Below are 21,145 nucleotides of genomic sequence, written 5' to 3' on the forward strand. Positions count from 1 at the left end.
TGGGGAAAATTAAAGGATTTTAAGTGCAGCTTATAGTGCGAGAAATACGGTAATTTAATTAATTGAATGTTTAAAGGGTTAAATTGGTATGACCTGGAATGGGTCTGAGCTCAATGTGTGGGTTTATCCGGTATCTTACACACACACACACACACACACACACACACGCTTTAACACACACACTCACACACACACACACACACACACACACAGTTTGTCTCTTTTCTTGGTGAAAAAGGAACATGACTGCTCTTATCTGATCTGTCAGGCTCAGGGCACTCGAGGCTTCTTGGCTGCGAGTGTGTTTGTGTGTGTGTATATTGAGTATGTGTGTGTGTGTGTGTGTGTGTGTGTGTGTGTAAGACTCGGACTCTGGGGCAGTAATGTAAGCATGTGAAGCTGCAGCCATCCTCCGTCTGTCTGCAGCCGATTGCAGCGGCGCTAAGCAGCTTCAGCGCAGCCGTGCCAGTGCAGCGGTGTGTGTGTGTTGTAGTGTGTGTGTGTGTGTGTGTGTGTGTGTTTCTGATTGGCAGAGATAAAGGCCGGGCGAGTGTGAGGTCAGCATATGGCCGAGTGTGATAGAGTGGGTCACTCTCTCTCTCTCTCTTTCTCTCTTTAGCTTTCCCCAACTCTCTCACACACACACTCTTTCCAACACACACACACACACACACACACTCTCTCTCTAACACACACACACACTCGTAGCCAAAAGCCTAATGGGTGAAGCAGCCACACACTGCCAGCTCCCACAATAGAGCCCCCATTGTGTCCCAGTTACGCTAGATTGCTAGGCTAGGTGGGGGGCGGGGCTAAAATGGGGGGTGGGGGGTTGGTAACACTCACTAATTGCGATGTGTCAAAGCTGTAAATGGCAGTAACAGATGAAAGGAAGGGGGGCGGAGCCTCAGATAATTACCTTATCTCTCTTATTTGTTTCTCTCTCTCTGATTGGAGGAGGAGGTAACGAGGGATTTGAGATAAATTTCAAGATTTACAGCAGATATAAACCAGCGTTTATTACAGCCGATTCTGTAATTGTAGTAAAAAGAATAAAAATATATATATAGTATTTAATTTATATTGCACCCTTTCTGTTTGAAACATTTAACACCACATAAAAACAAAACATGCGCACAAGAAAACACAAGAGTGTGAGATCACGGTAAATAAATCGATGAAATAAAAGAAATATAAGAGCTATTCTCCATTCATCTAATTAAATTTTTAGTTCAGTGATTTTATTTGTGAAAAAACAGCATCTTTTAAAGTGATTCACAAACTACCGTTTCCTTTACATTTAATTAAAAACATATATATATATTTTTTTTTTGTTAACACTTTATAATAACCTTTTTTATTAATATACCATTAATTAATGATAAATTATTGCTATTTTTCACATTTTTAGAAACTAAAAAAGTTGCTATCACATTTCTGAATAACGTGAACTTCAATTGATAAACATTTGCCTGGTTTAAAATTCATATTAACTAGTGATTTATTAATGTTAAAATTTTGATGAGCTAATGATGTGCTAACATTTTTAATATGAATATTCATGCTGATAAATAAGTGTCATGTGTGAGCATTTGTTAATATTCAAATTCTGATGAACTACTGCTTTGTTCCCACACACTGATCATTAGTTAAAAATTAATGACATTAATGAAAGTTATTATATTACCATAAGTATTACCATTTTTTTTATGTAACGTATTTTCCGCATTATAAAGCACCTTTTAAGAGACACTATAAGGACCTTCTATTTCAGCAGATCTCACCACTGCATGGTGGTGGGGAGTTTAGCTAACTAAGTTAAGTAACGCTAAGCTTAGTAAACAAAACTGTAATAAAAAATACATTTTCTTTTTTTTTTTAGATTAAATGAACGGTTGTTAATCTGCACAGATTTCTCTCCTGAAAACTGTTTATTTGGGTGAGTAAAGCAGCGCTTCCACTTATTTACAGTAGGCTTAGATTACCAAATTTCTCCAGCACTAAGGCTAGAGCAGTAGCATTAGCGGCTAGCCACTCCAGCAGTGCTACTTAATAAATTCAGAATGAATATGCTTTAATATGGACTGTGCGTTCTGCCAAAAAGTAGTTCCACCACAACTGTAACAGAATTGTAACTACAAAACTGTGTGTAGTTTATACAGAGTAACACCACCACCGTTAGCTTAAAAGTAAAATTGTGAATAAGTGAAGATGGTAACGTTAGGAGCGTGAAATAACGCTAATACTCTCCTCTCCTGCTCCGTGGAGTCGTCTTCAGGTGAACGCTGCGCATTATTTGAGTATTTCTGCTTGTTTTGCTGGGTGGTGTTAGTGGTTTTAGCTAGCCGGCTGCACTGTGGTTAGGTTAGCGTAGCTTGCTTTAGCTCAGCATTAACTTAGCTTAGCCTAGCCTGGCTGGTTAAGTTAGCGTTCTGGCTCTCAGACGGCATTAGCCGAGGTATTTTTCTTTTCTTTATTCCACAAAAGACGAGTCAGCGCTGCAGGATTTGGGTGACTGTGCCATGGTTGAGCGCTAGCCTGTGCTAAGCTAACGCTGCTACTGCTGCTGGAGGTGATGATTGAAAACTGTACTGTGTGTATAAATACACCGTTACTTGGCAACGCGTCGGCGGAGTGATATAGATTTAGTGTGCAGAAGGCCGTGATGTTATCACAAATATCAGCACGGCTAGAACACTTCTCAACCAATCAGATTGTGAGGTCAGAACTAACTGTTGTATAAAAGCCAGTAATACTCCCCGCTGAATACGGGAATAGTGAGCGCAGTTAATGCTAATGCGGGTAATGCTAATGCTGCTCCAGCAGTGCTAGCCAAGATTAGCAGCAGGCTACAGACCGACAATACTCACCACAGAACGGGGAAATTGCAAGCGAGGTTAGCGGCTTATGCTAATGCTACTCCAGCCCCGGTGCTTGCTGACTGGTAGAATTCATACATAAGGAGCACTCGATTAATTAAAAAATGAGTGAAATGGGTTAAAGGTGGTAAAAATGTGCTGCTCTCTTTTTGCCGTGTGTTTGTAGGAACAGTTAGACATATTAATCAGGGGTTTCCGTTATTATGACAAGTGTGTGTCAATAATAATTATTTCTTCCTGCTTAATTACGTTATCAATAGGGGGTGGAGTTCCCAGCGAGTGTGAAACTCAAACCTGTCCTTTCTAAACACATCTAACGATGTCCCTCCACGTCCCCGTCCTGCAGGGACACGGCGAGGGGGGGGGGGGGGGGGGGTGTTAGCGCTGTGCGGACCCCCTCCGGCTCGGGGAGGAGGGGTAAAAACAGGGTTTTTCCCCCCGAGGAGTTCAGTTTTAGTGTTTGTGGACTGAAGATCTCAGATTTAGAGTCTTGATCACTGTAGACTCAATACTGAGGGGATTTTACACCTGAACTTTCAGACTTTTCAGTTTGATCCAAACCAAAGTACAGTTTTAGTCTGAGTTAGATTAATGATTCCTAATTAAAAGTATTTAGTATTTAGTTGTAACTCACAATATTTTACATGGACCTACGAAGGCACCACATTTGACACAAAAATCTCACCTTGTCCTTATCTCAGTTTAATAATTCAAGAAGCATAAAGCATACAGGGTTTGGACAATGAAACTGAAACACCTGTCATCATTTTAGTGTGGGATTTTAGGTTTCATGGCTAAATTGGAGCAGCCTGGTGTTCAATCTTCATTAATTGCACATTGCACCAGTAAGAGCAGAGTGTGAAGGTTCAATTAGCAGGGTAAGAGCACAGTTCTGCTCTAAATATTACAATACACACAACATTATGGGAGACATACCAGAGTTCAAAAGAGGACAAATTGTTGGTGCACGTCTTGCTGGAGCATCTGTGACCAAGACAGCAAGTCTTTGTGATGCATCAAGAGCCACGGTATCCAGGGTAATGTCAGCACACCACCAAGAAGCACCAACCACATCCAACAGGATTAACTGTGGACGCTGTAAGAGGAAGCTGTCTGAAAGGGATGTTCGGGTGATAACCTGGATTGTATCCAAAAAACATAAAACCACGGCTGATCAAATCATGCAGAATTCAATGTGCACCTCAACTCTCCTGTTTCCACCAGAACTGTCCGTCACCACAATCAATTATTGTGCTCTAAAACCAGGTGTTTCACTTTCATTCTCCAACCTTTCTATTTTCATTTTTCACACACGTGAACTTGTATATTGTATTGGTGTGTTTAATAGTTGTGACAGCAGCTGTTGTTGCCCCGCCTCTCTTCAGCTCTATGTAATCAGGTTATGTTGAAGGTGAGAGTAATGTGGGTGCAGGTGGGCAGCTGGCGGCGGGCACACCTTTATATTAATGGCAGTGTGTACGTGTGTGCTGCCCATCCCCTGATAGCATTAGCATTAGCATTAGCAGCGTCTGCGTGTGGTACGACACGTAGGACCTGTCGCTGGGTCAGTGGCAGGGTTAGTGGCAGCAGTGGCGATGGGTAAACGGGATAAACGGTGGCAGCCACCTTCAACCACCCACCACACACACTCACACACCCAGATCAGCCTGAGAGGAGATTAATAGCACAAGTGTGTGTGTGTGTGTGTGTGAGAGAGCCCCAGGCGACAGTGCATTAGCCTGTGCTATCTCAGCCCTCATCTCCTCTGTATATATGAGTGTGCGAGTGTAATGTGTGTATTGTGTGTGTGTGTGTGTGTGTGTGTGTGTAATGATGGGGCTGTGGCTCTGTAATGAAATCACTCTCAGGGTCTCGTTGGTATCTCTGGGAATCAGATGGTAATAATCTGATTACGCTGCACTCCGGGGCACACACACATTTCTGTAATTAGACTCAGTAAAACTCCAATAATCAGATTATTTATCTGATCATTTCTCTCTTTCTCTCTTGTCTTTCGCTCTCTCTCTCGATTTTCTTGTTTTCTTTCCTCTCTGCAGTTGAGGTTCAGGTACAGTCGTTCGCAAAAGTTTGAGCACCCCTGTTGAATTGCACCTCAGTTTATAGTGCTTTTGTTAGCGAAATATTCTTTAAACTCACTTTTTGTGTTTTTATATATTTCTTCTTGCGTGTTTCTGCCATTATAATCACTATAAACACTACAATCACCAAAAAAAAAAACATCCATTCGTTTTCTGTGAATCTTAAGCTTCTATGGGCCATTTGGCTCCTCCCTTAATGTGACATCACAATAAGAAAACGTGCATAGAACCGGCTCCACCCCTCACCCTTCAACCCCCACGTGAGCTTTGTTGGTTGAGAACCTCAGACAACAGTACACAGCAAGATTAGCCACCAGACCTCTTCTGAGGGAGGGATCTATACCTCCTCTTTGTGGCAAGTCAGTAGATAAGGTTGCACAAGATAGTTGTTGAAAATGTTTCATTTTCTAAGTAAAGTTAAAGAAGCCAAGAAGACTTTGTCTGTGTCTGTGGTGCTTTTCCTGGCAGGGGTGCTGAATTTGGCACAACACTGGTAGCAGTAAATAATCTCAAAATAACAAAACAAATATAAAATAGAAAAAATATATTTAAAAAATTATAAAAAAAAGGAATACATACTTTTTAAATGACTAAAATTCATTGAACTAAATCTAGACTAAAATGTTTGTTTTCTTTGACTAAAACTAATAATAACCAAAAGACTAAAACCATAATGATGAAGTGTGTGTGTGTGTGTGTGTGTGTGTGTGTGTGTGTGTGTGTGTGTGTGTGTGTGTGTGTGTGTGTGTGTGTGTGTGTGTGTGTGTGTGTGTGTGTGTGTGTGTGTGTGTGTGTGAGCTCCAGCAGGGGGTTGGTGGAGGGGTTCCAGGGGGTCTCTGGGGTGAAACACATCCTTCACTCGTTTCCTTTTTACAGCTGCCAGTACTGTCATACACACACAGGGCTGGGAGTGTGTTTGTGTAGTGTGTGTGTGTGTGTGTGTGTGTGTGTGTGTGTGTGTTATAAGAACTGGTGCACTGAGTAATACATGCTAATTTTGCTAATAATCGCTAAAACCAAACAGCCCCCAATTAGCGTTATGAAAATATCATCACGCTAATTAGTTCCTATTTACTTTCATTCATTCTTAGCAACTTTAGCTGCTCCTTTATTGCAGAGATCTCAGCTGTGTGTGTGTGTGTGTGTGTGTGTGTGTGTGTGTGTGTGTGTGTGTGTGTGTTTTCTCACCCTCTTTCCTCAGCCTCGTTTTCATCCTGTGTTAATGTGTGGTGTTGTAGATGGGGAATAACACTGTGTGTGTGTGTGTGTGTGTGTGGTCTCACACTGTAACACGTTTCTCCTCTCTGTATCTGTTTAACACACACCATTTAAAGAGATAGACTGGTGTATCAAACCCCACCAACCCACCAGCTGTACTCATACAGGGACTGAGAGATGGAGGGATGAGGGGATGGATGGACTGAAAAGTGAATAAACAAACAGCAGACAAAGATTAGAGGGACTGAGAGATGACTGTATCCAGAGAAAGACAGGAACCGAGAAACAGAGGGATGGAGAGATTGAGAGGGACAGAGATGAATTGAATGAGATGGAGAGAGAGATGGAGGAAGTGAAAGATGGAAGAGATGGAGACAGATCAAGAGATGAAGGGACGGAGACATTAGTCCCTATCCATCTCTCCAGCTCTCCATCCCTCTCCATCTCTCCGTCCCTCTCCGTCTCTCCGTCCCTCTCCATCTCTCAGTCCCTCCCCATCCCTCTCCATCTCTCCGTCCCTCTCCATCTCTCCGTCTCTCTACATCTCTCCGTCCCTCTCCATCTCTCCGTCCCTCTCCATCTCTCCGTCTCTCTCCATCTCTCCGTCCCTCTCCATCTCTCCGTCTCTCTCCATCTCTCCGTCTCACTCCATCTCTCAGTCCCTCTCCGTCCCTCTCCATCTCTCCGTCCCTCTCCATCCCTCTCCATCTCTCCGTCCCTCTCCATCTCTCCGTCCCTCTCCATCCCTCTCCATCTCTCAGTCCCTCTCCGTCCCTCTCCATCTCTCTGTCCCTCTCCGTCCCTCTCCATCTCTCTGTCCCTCTCCATCTCTCCGTCCCTCTCCATCTCTCCGTCTCTCTCCATCTCTCCGTCCCTCTCCATCTCTCCGTCTCTCTCCATCTCTCCGTCTCACTCCATCTCTCAGTCCCTCTCCGTCCCTCTCCATCTCTCCGTCCCTCTCCATCCCTCTCCATCTCTCCGTCCCTCTCCATCTCTCAGTCCCTCTCCATCCCTCTCCATCTCTCAGTCCCTCTCCGTCCCTCTCCATCTCTCTGTCCCTCTCTGTCCCTCTCCATCTCTCTGTCCCTCTCCATCTCTCCGTCCCTCTCCATCTCTCCGTCTCTCTCCATCTCTCCGTCCCTCTCCATCTCTCCGTCTCTCTCCATCTCTCCGTCTCACTCCATCTCTCAGTCCCTCTCCGTCCCTCTCCATCTCTCCGTCCCTCTCCATCCCTCTCCATCTCTCCGTCCCTCTCCATCTCTCAGTCCCTCTCCGTCCCTCTCCATCTCTCTGTCCCTCTCCATCTCTCCGTCCCTCTCCATCCCTCTCCATCTCTCAGTCCCTCTCCGTCCCTCTCCATCTCTCTGTCCCTCTCCATCTCTCCGTCCCTCTCCATCCCTCTCCATCTCTCAGTCCCTCTCCGTCCCTCTCCATCTCTCTGTCCCTCTCCATCTCTCCGTCCCTCTCCATCCCTTTCCATCTCTCCGTCCCTCTCCATCTTTATTATAATAATAATAATTATAAAAAATCCTATATAAGAAATTTTGATTAAAAGAAGATAACATTAATACAACAGAAATTAGTTAAAAGTAAGCTAAAACTAACTTTTACATAATACAATAAAAAAATACAAATAAATGAACTAAAAATATCTAAAAGCAATAATAAAAAATAAATAATAGTAATAAAAATAATAGAAGAAAATGAAAATAAGTTAAAAAGCAATGATACAATAAAAAAAAACATAATAATAATAATAATAATAATAGAGGACTAAGAGAAGAACTAAAATAAAATAAAAAAAATTAAAATAAATAATATTAAATAAAACAGGAACAGTCTGTCTGAAGGTGGTTAGATATTAAATGTTTAAAATGATTTAGTGACTCCAGTGAGCTTTAGTGAGTTTTAGTGTTTCCTGTAGTGAATAATTCCAGCTCACTGCTGCTGTTCTGTAGCTAAAAGCAGATTTTACCAGTTCACTAAAAACTCCTGGAATCTGATAGCTGATCCAATCAATCTGTTCTTTACATTCATCTCTTCATCTGTCTGTGATGGATGGTGGTATGTGTAGATGGAGGGACTGAGAGATTTGAAAATAGTAATTTCCAGGTCTGGATACGTTTTAGAAGAAAAAAAAAAGTTTTGGAAAAGTTGTGGAAATTTGTTCTACATATCTTTGTGTTTCAGTTCATTGATGGAGAAAATCAATTTTGAGCTACAAATACATCAAATACATCAATCAGCTCCGAGTTAATTCAGTAATTTAACTCTACACAATGCAGCTCTCTGGATCTGACACACATTGAAGATTGTGCATCAACATTTTTATTAGATTCTTTTTAGTATAACTCAGTATAATCAATTTTAAATATAGTTTTAGTTGATTTTTGGTTTTATTTTCCATGTCTGCAGGTTGTATGATCATGAAAATTTGAAGGCCTGGAAAAGTCATGAAAAAGTCAAGGAAATGTATTGGTTAAAAGCGTTGGTGTATGAACCCTGGATATTGGAGCAGTAGTGATGGAGTTACTGAGGGTGGAGGTGTATGGGTGGAGTACATATTGTCGCTGTCCAGTGAAAAACACTTATCTCCTCAACAGCAACTTTACAGGAGAGAGAGAAAAAACCTTGTAAACTTTCAGAGGAAGTCAATGTAAAAGTTAGAGTTTATTTTGAGAGGTCCTTTTGAAGAGTTTCTATTGGTCCGTTCATCAGGAAATTTCGGAACAGTTTATATAACAGTTTGTCTGTTCAGATTATAAGATTTTAAGATTTAAAATTAGTACTTATTTTATTATTTTTATTATTTTTCACTATTTTATTATTAAATGCTTTCAATCTCTTTGATGTTGTAAATGCTTGGCAACATTGTTAATGAGGGTCACCCTCAATGTTTGTTCCCGAGTGAAAATAAGGTTGACTGATTGATTGATTGATTGATTGATTATGTAGTAAACTAAAAATTGGCAAAAATGGAGATAAGCGTTTTTCATTGGACAGCGGCGATATGGTGGTTCGGTGGGTCAACAGGCTGGCGGTTGGTTCTGGTCCGGGGGGTTCGGGTCGCCGCGGCGCTGCTTTCGCGCTCCTAATGTGCTAACAAGCTCTCGCGCCCGTCTCTCTTCAGCAGCAATTTCTCTCTTTCCTCTTCATCCCGGGAGCCGAGCGCCGCGACAATGAAAAACCCGGCGGGGAGCGCTCCTCTCTCTCTCTCTCTTTTCCCTCCTCCTCCTGCCGCCGCCTTTCATCCGTGGGGAAAATGAGTTTCTGGTAATGCACAAAAGAAGCTGCTTTTCATCCCTCGCTCCTCTTTCTCTCTTTATGGTAAAACCTGCTGCACTCTCTTTAAGGACTTTCTTCTTTTAACAAGCCGTCAAAAAAAAAAATACGCCGCCCATTTCAGAAAAATTTCAATTACAGTTGGCGCTGGGCGGGTTATTTGGGTGAACGCTGGATGCAAAAAGAGCCATAAAACCCTGTTTTTCCCCTTTTTGCCCTCTTCTCTCGCGCTTTGTGCCACACAAAGAGCATCAGGAGTCAACAGAGGAGAGGATTTGTTGCTTGGTGACGAGGGCAGGGAGCGGGGCGACATCACGGGCTCATCTCAGGGCCGAGAGACCATTAAAAAACACAGCGGTGCTCTACCTCTCTATCTGTCTATCTACATCTCTACCTCTCTCTCTTTTTCTCACTTATACTGTCTCTATTTATATCTCTCTCTCTCTCTCTCTCTTTTTCTGTCGCTGTTACGTGTGCGAGGAGTTAAGGGTCAGGTCAGGGGTCATCATGCCCCATTACTTAACCATATACTTATTTATAGTGATACGTCCTTTACAGTGATTTAAAGCTGCCAATTTATTTAATTTCTGATTCAGTTTCTCTGATTTTGCTATTTATAGGTTTATGTTTGAGTAAAATGAACATTGTTGTTTTATTCTATAAACTACAGACAACATTTCTCCCAAATTACAAATAAAAATATTCTCATTTAGAGCATTTATTTACAGAAAATGAGAAATGACTGAAATAACAAAAAAGATGCAGAGCTTTCAGACCTCAAATAATGCAAAGAAAACAAGTTCATATTCATAAAGTTTTAAGAGTTCAGAAATAATCAATATTTGGTGGAATAACCCTGGTTGGTTTTTAATCACAGTTTTTTCATGCATCTTGGCATCATGTTCTCCTCCACCAGTCTTACACACTGCTTTTGGATAACTTTATGCTGCTTTACTCCTGGTGTAAAAATTCAAGCAGTTCAGTTTGGTGGTTTGATGGTTTGTGATCATCCATCTTCCTCTTATATATTATTATATTCCAGAGGATTTTAATTTGGTAAAATCAAAGAAACTCATCATTTTTAACTTTTACATAATACAATAAAAAAAATACAAATAAATGAACTAAAAATATCTAAAAGCAATAATAAAAAATAAATAATAGTAATACAAATAATAGAAGAAAATGAAAATAAGTTAAAAAGCAATGATACAATAAAAAAAAAACATAATAATAATAATAATAATAGAGGACTAAGAGAAGAACAAAAATAAAATAAAAAAAATAAAATAAATAATATTAAATAAAACAGGAACAGTCTGTCTGAAGGTGGTTAGATATTAAATGTTTAAAATGATTTAGTGACTCCAGTGAGCTTTAGTGAGTTTTAGTGTTTCCTGTAGTGAATTCCAGCTCACTACTGCTGTTCTGTAGCTAAAAGCAGATTTTACCAGTTCACTAAAAACTCCTGGCATCTGATAGCTGATCCAATCAATCTGTTCTTTACATTCATCTCTTCATCTGTCTGTGATGGATGGTGGTATGTATAGATGGAGGGACTGAGAGATTTGAAAATAGTAATTTCCAGGTCTGGATAAGTTCTAGAAGAAAAAAAAAAGTTTTGGAAAAGTTGTGGAAATTTGGTCTACATATCTTTGTGTTTCAGTTCATTGATGGAGAAAATCAATTTTGAGCTTTTTTTTTTTTTTTTTACAGAGCTCTATATATATTTATATATAATATCTGTATATGAGGGTTTGTTACACTGAGTGTAAAGTGTTTGAGTTGTTTGAAATCAGTGTGTTAATTTTGTCTTTAAAAAGCTTTAATTGAAATGGGTAAAGTTTTGTGTATTTGTTGTAAGTTATTGTATTAGTACTTCATACACAGAGCTCAGTTTTTCGCAGCGCGAGAGCAGCGTTCACACCGACACACACTAACAGCTCTCTACAGTCCCGCTGATCCCAGACCCAGCACAGCTTCAGAACCACAGGGCAGCACCCGTCTCACACCAAAACCACGTCACACACATTGTGTGTGTGTGTGTGTGTGTCCCTCTGGCAGGAACTGGGTCTGCTGGAGACAGGAAAAGGCAAACCAGTGATCAGCAGGAGTGTGTAACCCCCTGTAGAAACACACTCTCTCTCTCTCACACACACACACACACTTGCACGTCTTCTCACTGCCTGACACTGTATATGTAGCTGTGTCTGCATGGGAGCTAAATCCTCTAAAACTCCCCCATAACCCATAACCCTCACCCCAGATCCTCTAAAACTCCCCTATTCTTTAGATCCTACACCCCTAACAATTTATTCCAGATCCTCTAAAACTCTTCCATTTTTCAGACCCTCTATCCCCTATTCCCCCTCATTCCAGATCCTCTAAAACTCCCCTATTTTTAGATCTTATATCCTCTAGCCCTTTATTCCTGATCCTCTGAAACTACTCTTTTTTAGATCCTCTATTCCTTCATCCCCTCATTCCAGATCCTCTAAAACTCCCCTATTCTTCAGGCCCTCTATCCCCCAGCCCCTTATTCCAGATCCTCTCAAACTTCCTCGTCCTTGTTCTCCAGATCCTCTAAAACTCCCCATTCTTCAGACACTCTATTCCCCAGCCCCTCATCCTAGATCCTCTAAACTTTATTCTAGATCTTCTAAAACCCCCCTGTCCTTGTTCTCTAGCTCCTTATTCCAGATCCTCTGAAACTCCCCCATCTTTGTTCCCCAGATCCTCTAAAACTCCCCCATCTTTGTCCCCCAGATCCTCTTTAAACTTCTGTCCTTCCCCCTTATTCCAGATCTTCTAAAAGTCCTCTATTCCTCCAGCCCCTCATTTCAGATCCTCTAAACCCCCCCCCCCATTCTGCAGACCCTTTATTCCCCTGCCCCTCATTCCAGATCCTTAAAATCCCCCCTAATCTCCAGACAATCTATTCCTTCAGCCCCTTATTCCAGATCCTCCAAAACTCCAACATCCTTGTTCTCCAGATTCTCTCTCCAGATCCTCTAAAACTCCCCCATCCTTGTACTCTAGATCTTCTATCCCCCCAGCCCCTCATTCCAGATTCTCTAAAACTGCCCTATTCTTCAGACCCTCTATCCCATAGTCCCTTATTCCAGATCCTCTAAAACTCCCCTCGTCCATGCACTACACATCCTTTAAAGCACTCCTGTCCTCCAAACTCTCAAATCTTCCTACTTGTCTTAACACTAAAACTCCTCTTTCGGCTGGTTCTCCGTGGTGCTCTCTGTTCTCCGTGCTGTTCTCGGGCCGTGGTTCTTGACCCGGTTCTCCGCTGGGACGCGGGTTATCGCTGTGCGTCCCTCGGTAACGCTGCTTGGGGACGACGTGTTGTGAGAAGTGCAGTATAAATAAAGCTGAATTGAAGTGAATTGAATTGAGCTGCTGACTGAGTTATGAACGCAGTAAAGCTCGTACGGAGGTCCGGTATAATCACATCCCCACCATTAACACAATCCCCACGTTTTAAACCCATACACACAGCCTAATCCAATCCGCTCCATTTACACACCACCATCACTCCTCCTAACCCAATCACAGAGACACAGAGATCCTATTCTTACTCTCCGTCTCCGTCTGTACCACTGACAGCCCATAATACCCTGCTACACACACACACACTGTTTAGACGCTTCCTCTCGGTTCACTCTGAACAAAGTAGACCTCTCTCTGTGTGAGTTTCGGTGCTTGTATTTGTGTACTGATATAAATCTGTGTATGACTGTCAGACTCAGACTCTGGGACTATAGAACTGAAGAACTTGGGAACTGGAGGACTGGGGGAGCAGGACCTGTAAGAGTTATAGGACAGGTGGACTGAGGAATTATAGGACTAAAGGACTTACAGAGAGTAGGAGATTGTAGAACTGGTGGATTGTAAGTGTGGGAGAGTGTAGGACTGGGGGACTATAGGACAGTGTAAGACTGAAGGACTTGGACACTGTAGGACTGAAGGTGTAGGTTTGAGGGAGATTAAAACTTGGAGCGAGGTGGACTGGAGGACCCAATGGACCTGTATGACTGAGAAACTGGGGTCTGTAGCACCTGTTGGAGAGTGGGATTGTTTTATTGAGAGACTGTAGGACTGTGAATATAAAGCTTGAGAATATAGTAGTATAGGACTGTGGAACTGTGTGACTATAGGACTGGGACAGTGTAGGGCTCTAGGCCTGGGGGACTGTGTGACTATAGGACTGGGACAGTGTAGGGATCTAGGCCTGGGGGACTGTGTGACTATAGGACTGGGACAGTGTAGGGCTCTAGGCCTGGGGGACTAAAGGACTTGGGGTGTGTAGTAATGGAAGAGTTTAGAACTTGGGGACTGTAGGACTGATTGAGTGTTAGACTGTAAGTCTCAGACTGTAGGCCTTTAGGAGTTTAGGACTGGAAGGTGGAGAGGGGACTCTAGGACTGAAAGACTGTATGACTGTGAATATAGGATTTAAGGGCTATAGGAGTGTAGAACTGTGGAACTTTAGGAACTGGAGGACTATAGGACTGGGGTAGTATAGGTCTATAGGTGTGTAGTATTTGGGACTGTAGGACTGGTGGAGTTTCAGAGACTGTTGGACTGTAAGTCTCAGACTGTAGGCCTTTGGGAGGGTAGGACTGGACAACGGAAGGAGAGGGGACTCTAGGACTGGAAGACTGTAGGACTGTGAATATAGGACTTCAGGAATGTAGGACAGTGGAACTGTGGGACACAGGAACTGGAGAACTATAGGACTGGGCAGTATAGGTCTGTGGGTGTGTAGTATTGGGAACTGTAGGATTGGGGGGTGTAGTACTGGAGGAGTGTAGAACTTGGGGACTGTAGGACAGAAGAACTGTAGGACTGGGGGACTTTCAGAGACTGTTGGACTGTAAGTCTCAGACTGTAGGCCTTTGGGAGTGTAGGACTGGACAACTGAAGGAGAGGGGACTCTAGGACTGGAAGACTGTAGGACTGTTTGAATATAGGACTTCAGGACTACAGGAGTGTAGGACTGTGGAACTGTATGACTCGGGACTGTAGGACTATAAGATTATAGGACTAGGGGACTGGAACTGTGGGACTATACGACTTGGGGATTGTAGGGCTGTAGGACTGGGGAACTGAAGGAATTGGGATCGTAGTATTGGGAAAGTTTAGAACTTGGGAACTGAGGACTGAGAAATTATAGGACTGAATGAAAGTAGGAGTGGGAATTGTGGGACTATAAGACTGGGGGAGTGAATTTGGGGACTGCAGGATTGGGCGAGTGTCAGAGACTGTTGTACTATAAGTCTTAGGCTGTAGGTCTTTGGGAGTGTAGGACTGGGGGACTATAGAACTGGGTAAGTGTAGAATTGGGAGAGTTTAGAACTTGGAAACTGTAGGACAAAGGAACTGTAGGACTGGGTGAGTATCAGAGACTGTTGTACCGGGCAACTGAAGGACAGAGGACTCTAGGGGCGTTTTCACACCTGTTGTTTGTTTCTCTGGTCCGAATCAGTTGATGAGTTTGTTTACTTAGAGCGTTTTCTCCCTCTGTTTAGTCTGGTTTCACACAGGCTAAATGTAAACGCACCAAAATGCGCACCAATAAACACGCAAGCAGGCTGTGTCCTGTGATTGGTCAGAGCGTGGTCTGGCGTGGAAGTAAATATACATATACAAAAAAGTAAATATAGCAAGAAGATTCTGTGTTCCAGCGCATATATGTGTTTTTACACTGAACGCTGAAACGTTGCACTTTTAAACAGTGTTTCTACGTGCAGCGCAGATTTATACATAATAAACAGAGACACGCGGCTGTGAGCAGTGAATGCAGCGCAGACGGCGCGCGCACGGACACAGCGTTTGTTCTTAGCTGTGGTAATTTGCGTTAGCTGGCTAATATATCAGTTTAGACTGCGACTTATCAGCCGTTTAGCTCAAATAAATGGACTATATTTAATAGCTGGATCCGATCGAGACCAGATCACTTTCTCACCACAAGCGAACCGCTCCAGAGTTCGTTTGGTACTTGGTACCCGAGTGCGATTACTGTTTTCAAACCTGCTCAATCGAACCGCACTAAAGTTACAAACGGTCCAGAGTTCGTTTTTAACCGAACCAAACAGTGCTGGTGTGAAAATGCCCTATGACTGTACTAATATAGGACTTGAGGACTAGAAGTGTAGGACAGACTGTAGTCCTTTGGGGGAGGGTAGGACTGGGCAACTAAAGAAGAGGGGACTCTAGGACTTGAGGACTGTAGGACAGTTGAACTGTAGGACTTGGAGTGTCAGAGACTGTAGGACTGGAAGACTAGGAGATGGGACTCTAGGACTGGGGGACTGCAGGAATTTAGGGCTACAAAACTGTATGACTGGGGGACTGTAGGACTACTATAAATGTTATTTGTATGTATTCTAATATTATCATTAACTTTTACTGCGTGAATAAACTCATACTGCCCATACATGGAGTTTTGACCCTTGACCCGTGTACTCAGCTATGAGGAGAGAGCGCGGTACCTGGAGACCATCGTCCAGCATCACCTGGAGTCCAGCACCTTCGAGGATTACGCAGCCCGGCTGTTCTGCCCAGCACCGTTCCAGCCCATGCCCTCCGAAACAGGTACACGCCCACCTTTCAACCACCTCCCAACCAATCACAATCAACATCTCCCTCCCAACCAATCACAGTCAACATCTCCCTCCCTCCCCACCAATCACTATCAACATCTCCCTCCCAACCAATCACAGTCAACATATCCTCCCCAACCAATCACAATCAACAACTCCCTCCCTCCCGACCAATCACGATCAACATCTCCCTCCCAGCAAATCACTATCAACATCTCCCTCTCAACCAATCAGCATCAACATCTTCCTCCCTCCCAACCAATCAGTCAACATCCCCGTCTCAACCAATCACAGTCAACATCTCCCTTCTCAACCAATCACTGTCAACACCTCCCCTCTTAGCCAAGCAGCATCATTTCCCTCTCAGCCAATTAGCATCAACAGCTCACTCTAAGCCAATAATCAATATTTCCTTATCAGCCAATCACTGTCAACATCTCATTTTCAGGCAATCAGCATCATCTCTCTCAGCCAATCACTGTCAATTTCTCCCCTCTCAATTAATGTCAGTATCTCCCTCCCAACCAATCACTATCAACATCTCCCTCCTAAACAATTAACCTATTCGCTCTTAGCCAATTAGAAGCAACCTCACAGTCACTCTTTTCAGCCAATCAGCCTCAGACTTATTTTTCTTTAAACCCCGCCCCCATGCTGACAGTTTTGTTTTGCTAGTTTTTGTTTTTTGTTGTTCTGTAAACTGTAAACACACTCACACTGTTTTCATCAGCAGACTGATAAGTGTCAAGTGTTTCACTATATTCCCTCCCCTCACACACACACACACACACACACACACCTGGGATTCACACACGCGCTTCTGATGAAGGATTCACTCCTGCAGCAGCATCAGGATAAAACCCCTAATCTGAACATGATCAGATTTTATCCACTTTTAAATTCCAACTGTTCCAAACTCTGAATTATTACCAAATTAATCCAGATATCTCCTGATCACTGCTGACCTGAGTGACCTCTTCATCACACCGGATCATGTGATCATATCTGTGCGAAGGAACTGCTTCTGATCGATTAATCAATGAATCAATGCTTTGGATCTGAGAAACGGCCGGGACTGGGTGATAAAATTATTATATTATTTAATAATACAATGAGAAAAAGAATGATTGTAATTTGAGAATAGATTTGACAATGTTATAATATACGGTGGTGTTCCCCTTTCACTGTAATTCAAGTAAAGTAAAACAAGATCAGAACTTTTAATAATAGTTTTTAATAATCAAAAACTTACTAAAATCAATTACTAAATTAGAACCATGACTTATACATTTTTCACAACCTTTTTTAGTATTTTACTAATCAGAGCTCTAAATATATATTTAACCTTAATGCATATCCAAATATCTGCAGTCCGAGAGAGAGTAGAGTAGATCATACTGTTTCTCCATCAGCAGCCGGAGTCTGAGAGAGAGAGAGAGAGAGAGAGAGAGTACAGTACAGTAGGTCATGCTGTTTCTCCATCAGCAGCCGGAGTCTGAGAGAGAGAGAGAGTACAGTAAATTATGTTTCTTCTGCTTCTCCATCGTTTACTCTACACTATCTCGGACTCCGGCTGCTGATGCTGCTCTCACTTTTGAATTCGTCTAGCTGTTTCTCAGACCCAACACACTTACTATCATTGATTACTGCTGTGTGTGTGTGTGTGTGTGTGGCCTAAAAAACTTAAGCCTGGTCATTATGAGCCCGATTTAAACCCAACATTGTTTAAGTAAAGTAGAGTTAGAACTGTAATTACAAAGTAAAAATACATTTATACTTAAGTAGTGTAATTAAGTAGGTTATCTATACTTTACTGGAGTAATTATGTTTACATTTTCACACAGTTATCTGAACTAGTAAAATGTGTTTTGGGGAGGGGGGGTGTAGTGCACTATAGGACTCTGTGGGCGTGGCCTAAGCTTTTGTTCTTAATGTCTTTATTTTTTCCCCTTACATTACTTTTAGTTTTATACTTTAAGTAGTTTTATAACCAGTACTTTTACCCTTTTACTTAAAGTAGAACTCTGGTGTAAAAATTACTTTTAGTGTAATAAAATATGATAAAAAGTTGTTATCTGTGTTGAATATCTCTCCTCTGCTCTCCTGCAGTTTTGTGACATCCAGTATTTTCTGCTCTTTGCCCAAACAGGCTTTAGAATGAGTGATATGAGGCATATTTTACCCTGCAGATAAATCACTTTTTACACCGTTATTCAGCTCAAAGTAGCTCCACACTTCTCATTGGTAGAATCCGGAGAGCCCTGACATTTAAAACAAGGCATTTAGAGCTTAAAAATTGCACTAAAAGCTCATTAAAACCGCTGTATACATCCCATAGCTAGGTAAATCTCGACAGCAACCAGATATTTTTTTCAGCAACAGCTGGAATTCATGCATTTCCAAGAAATTAATTTTGCAGTCTGCTCAAAACTATCCTCTACTTATACATTCTTGTGCTCAACAGTTGACTTATTTTGACTTAAAATGAAGATAGCAGCGCCCAAAGATTTACCTACGCTATGGGATGTAAATAGTGGCTGTTAATACGCTTTTAGTGCAGTTTTAGAGCTTTGAGCTGGATAACGGTGGAAAAAGAGAAATTTATCTGCAGGGTAAAACTCATATATCACTCATTCTAAAGCCTGTTTGGGTAAAGAGCAGAAAATACTGGATCTCAGAAAGCTTTTTCTCAAAGTTTTAATACACTAAAATTAAAATTAAATTTTACACCAGAGTTCTACTTTAGTTAAAAGTGTTAAAGTACTGGTTTCAAAACTCCTTTAAGTATAAAAGTAAAAGTAATGTAAGGGGAAAAAATAAAGACATTAAGAACAAAAGTTTAGGTCATGCCACAGAGTCCTATAGTTGTTATTACTCGATCATGTTATAAATACACTAAAAGTAATTTTTACACCAGAGTAAAAAGCTTGAGTTGATACTTTAATTTTAAAACTAGTATCTATACTTCTACCTACAGAGTAATGAATAGAGATATTTGGGTCGGTCTCAGGCAGAGAATCCAAAAGAGTGAGAGAGTGTGTGTGTGAGAGTATGAGTGTGAGTGTGTGTGTGTGTGTGTGAGAGAGTATGAGTGTGTGTCGCACTCCTGTCACTTTCCTAACCCTGAATGATCATGATTCTGTTTTTGTTTGTTTTTTGTTGTTTTTGGGTTGTTTTTTCTTTAGATGATAATTTTACACTTGTGTGTATCTGAAGGTAAGACCCCCCCACAGAGACCCCCGATCACCAGGCTGCTTTTCTCACTATTCTAACCCCAGTTCACACTCACACACACACACACTAACTCGGTGTGTTGAGTCCGTCTGCATGCGCAGCACTGATACAGTAACACACTAACAGTGACCCAGCCCAGCACTCCTTTATCACTCTCTCAATCACTACTACTCACTATTACTCACCATCACTCTCTCACTCTTCCTCAATCTTCGCATGAACCGCCATCATCATCATCATCACCACATTCACAAAGTGTTAGCCTCACCCGACACCCGTCTGTCTCTCTCTCTGTGTGTCTGATTGTGTTAAACTCATATATATCAGTATAAAGGTGTGTTCAGGGTTATCTGTATCACTCAGTGCTCTATAGCTGTGTTCACACTCACTCGGGTAAAAGTGGCTTAAATCAGATCTTTTACATTAATCAAGACACAGGTTTAAAACACATCCAATCTGATATTTTAAATCCTGATTTAGGTCAATTTAATGTGTGTTAATTTGGTGAAATCTGATAGATATCAAAGCAGATCAAACAGGGGGGTGTCCATAAACATTTGGACACATAAAAAAGGGCTTTTTAATTCAGTTCTTAATAGAAATACACTTTTATTTTATTTGTTTATTTAGTATTTTTATGTATTTGCTTATTTCTTTATATATTTACACATGTTAAAAACAAATGGGTTCCATTTTTTATTGTCTCTTTATCCCTCTCTCTATTCTTCCATCTCTCATTTATCACTCCCCTCTCCATCACTATACTCTCTATCACTGTTCTCTATTACTCCCCCTATCACCCCCTCTTCCTCTATCACTCCTCTCACCCCCCCTTCTTCATCTCACCCTCTATCACCCCCTCTCCCTCCATCTCTCCCTCTATCCCCCCTCTCCATCTCTCCCTCCATCCCCCCTCTCCATCTCTCCCTCCATCACCCCACTCTCCATCACTCCCCCTCTCCATCTCTCCATCCATCACCCCCCTCTCCATCTCTCCCTCTATCCCCCCTCTCCATCTCTCCCTCCATCACCCCCCTCTCCATCTCTCCCTCTATCCCCCTTCTCCATCTCTCCCTTAATCCCCTTTCTCCATCTCTCCCTCCATCACCCCCTCTCCATCTCTCCCTCTATCCCCCTTCTCCATCTCTCCCTCCATCACCCCCCTCTCCATCACCCCTCTCCATCTCTCCCTCCTCCATCTCTCCCTCCATCACCCCACTCTCCATCACTCCCCTTATCATCCCCCTCTCCATCTCTCCCTCCATCACCCCTCTCCATCTCTCCCTCCATCACCCCCCTCTCCATCTCTCCCTCTATCCCCCCTCTCCATCTCTCCCTCTATCCCCCCTCTCCATCTCTCCCTCCATCACCCCACTCTCCATCACTCCCCCTATCATCCCCCTCTCCATCCATCACCCCGTCTCCGTCTCTCTCACCATCTCACCCCCTATCACCCCCTCTCCCTCTATCACTCCTCCTGCATCTTTGTCTCTATAACTGTCTGTCGTTATATATTCTGTCGTTTCTCTGTTCTCTCCTCCTAAGAGAGGGATGGAGTGATGTTCCTCCTCCTCCCTGCCCCCCCGTTAGAGAGGGCGGGGCTGATGAAGGTAAAGGGGAAGGGCCTGAAGCGGAAGGTGTTTCACGCTAGCTGTGAATGGTACGCTAACACTGGGGTAAATGCAGTCCCCCCCTGCCCCTGTAGTGCACTGCTGTAACTGCCCCGCCCCCCCCGCAGTGGTAGGAGGTGTGGTTAGTGAGCGTTGATTAGCATCAGTTCCTCTCGCGCTGAGCTCTCGCGTGATCGCTGGCACAG

General features: G+C 42.6%; 1 protein-coding gene across 11 annotated transcripts in view; it reads left to right on the top strand.

The window, feature by feature from the left end:
* Positions 1 to 21,145, top strand: part of ralgapa1 (Ral GTPase activating protein catalytic subunit alpha 1) — a 178,118-nt gene that overhangs the window by 151,939 nt on the left and 5,034 nt on the right. For 7 of the 11 annotated variants that reach the window (XM_049464047.1, XM_049464051.1, XM_049464049.1 and 4 more), the window contains 2 exons: positions 15,963 to 16,087; positions 20,875 to 20,989. In XM_049464047.1, the coding sequence (XP_049320004.1) occupies positions 15,963 to 16,087; positions 20,875 to 20,989 (240 nt within the window). Of the gene's footprint in view, positions 1 to 15,962; positions 16,088 to 19,280; positions 19,312 to 20,874; positions 20,990 to 21,145 lie in introns of all 11 variants that reach the window. The other 4 variants (XM_049464050.1, XM_049464058.1, XM_049464057.1 and 1 more) reach the window with 2 other exon arrangements.

The sequence above is a fragment of the Astyanax mexicanus genome, chromosome 14, assembly GCF_023375975.1.
Source record: "Astyanax mexicanus isolate ESR-SI-001 chromosome 14, AstMex3_surface, whole genome shotgun sequence".
Lineage (NCBI taxonomy): Eukaryota > Metazoa > Chordata > Actinopteri > Characiformes > Acestrorhamphidae > Astyanax > Astyanax mexicanus.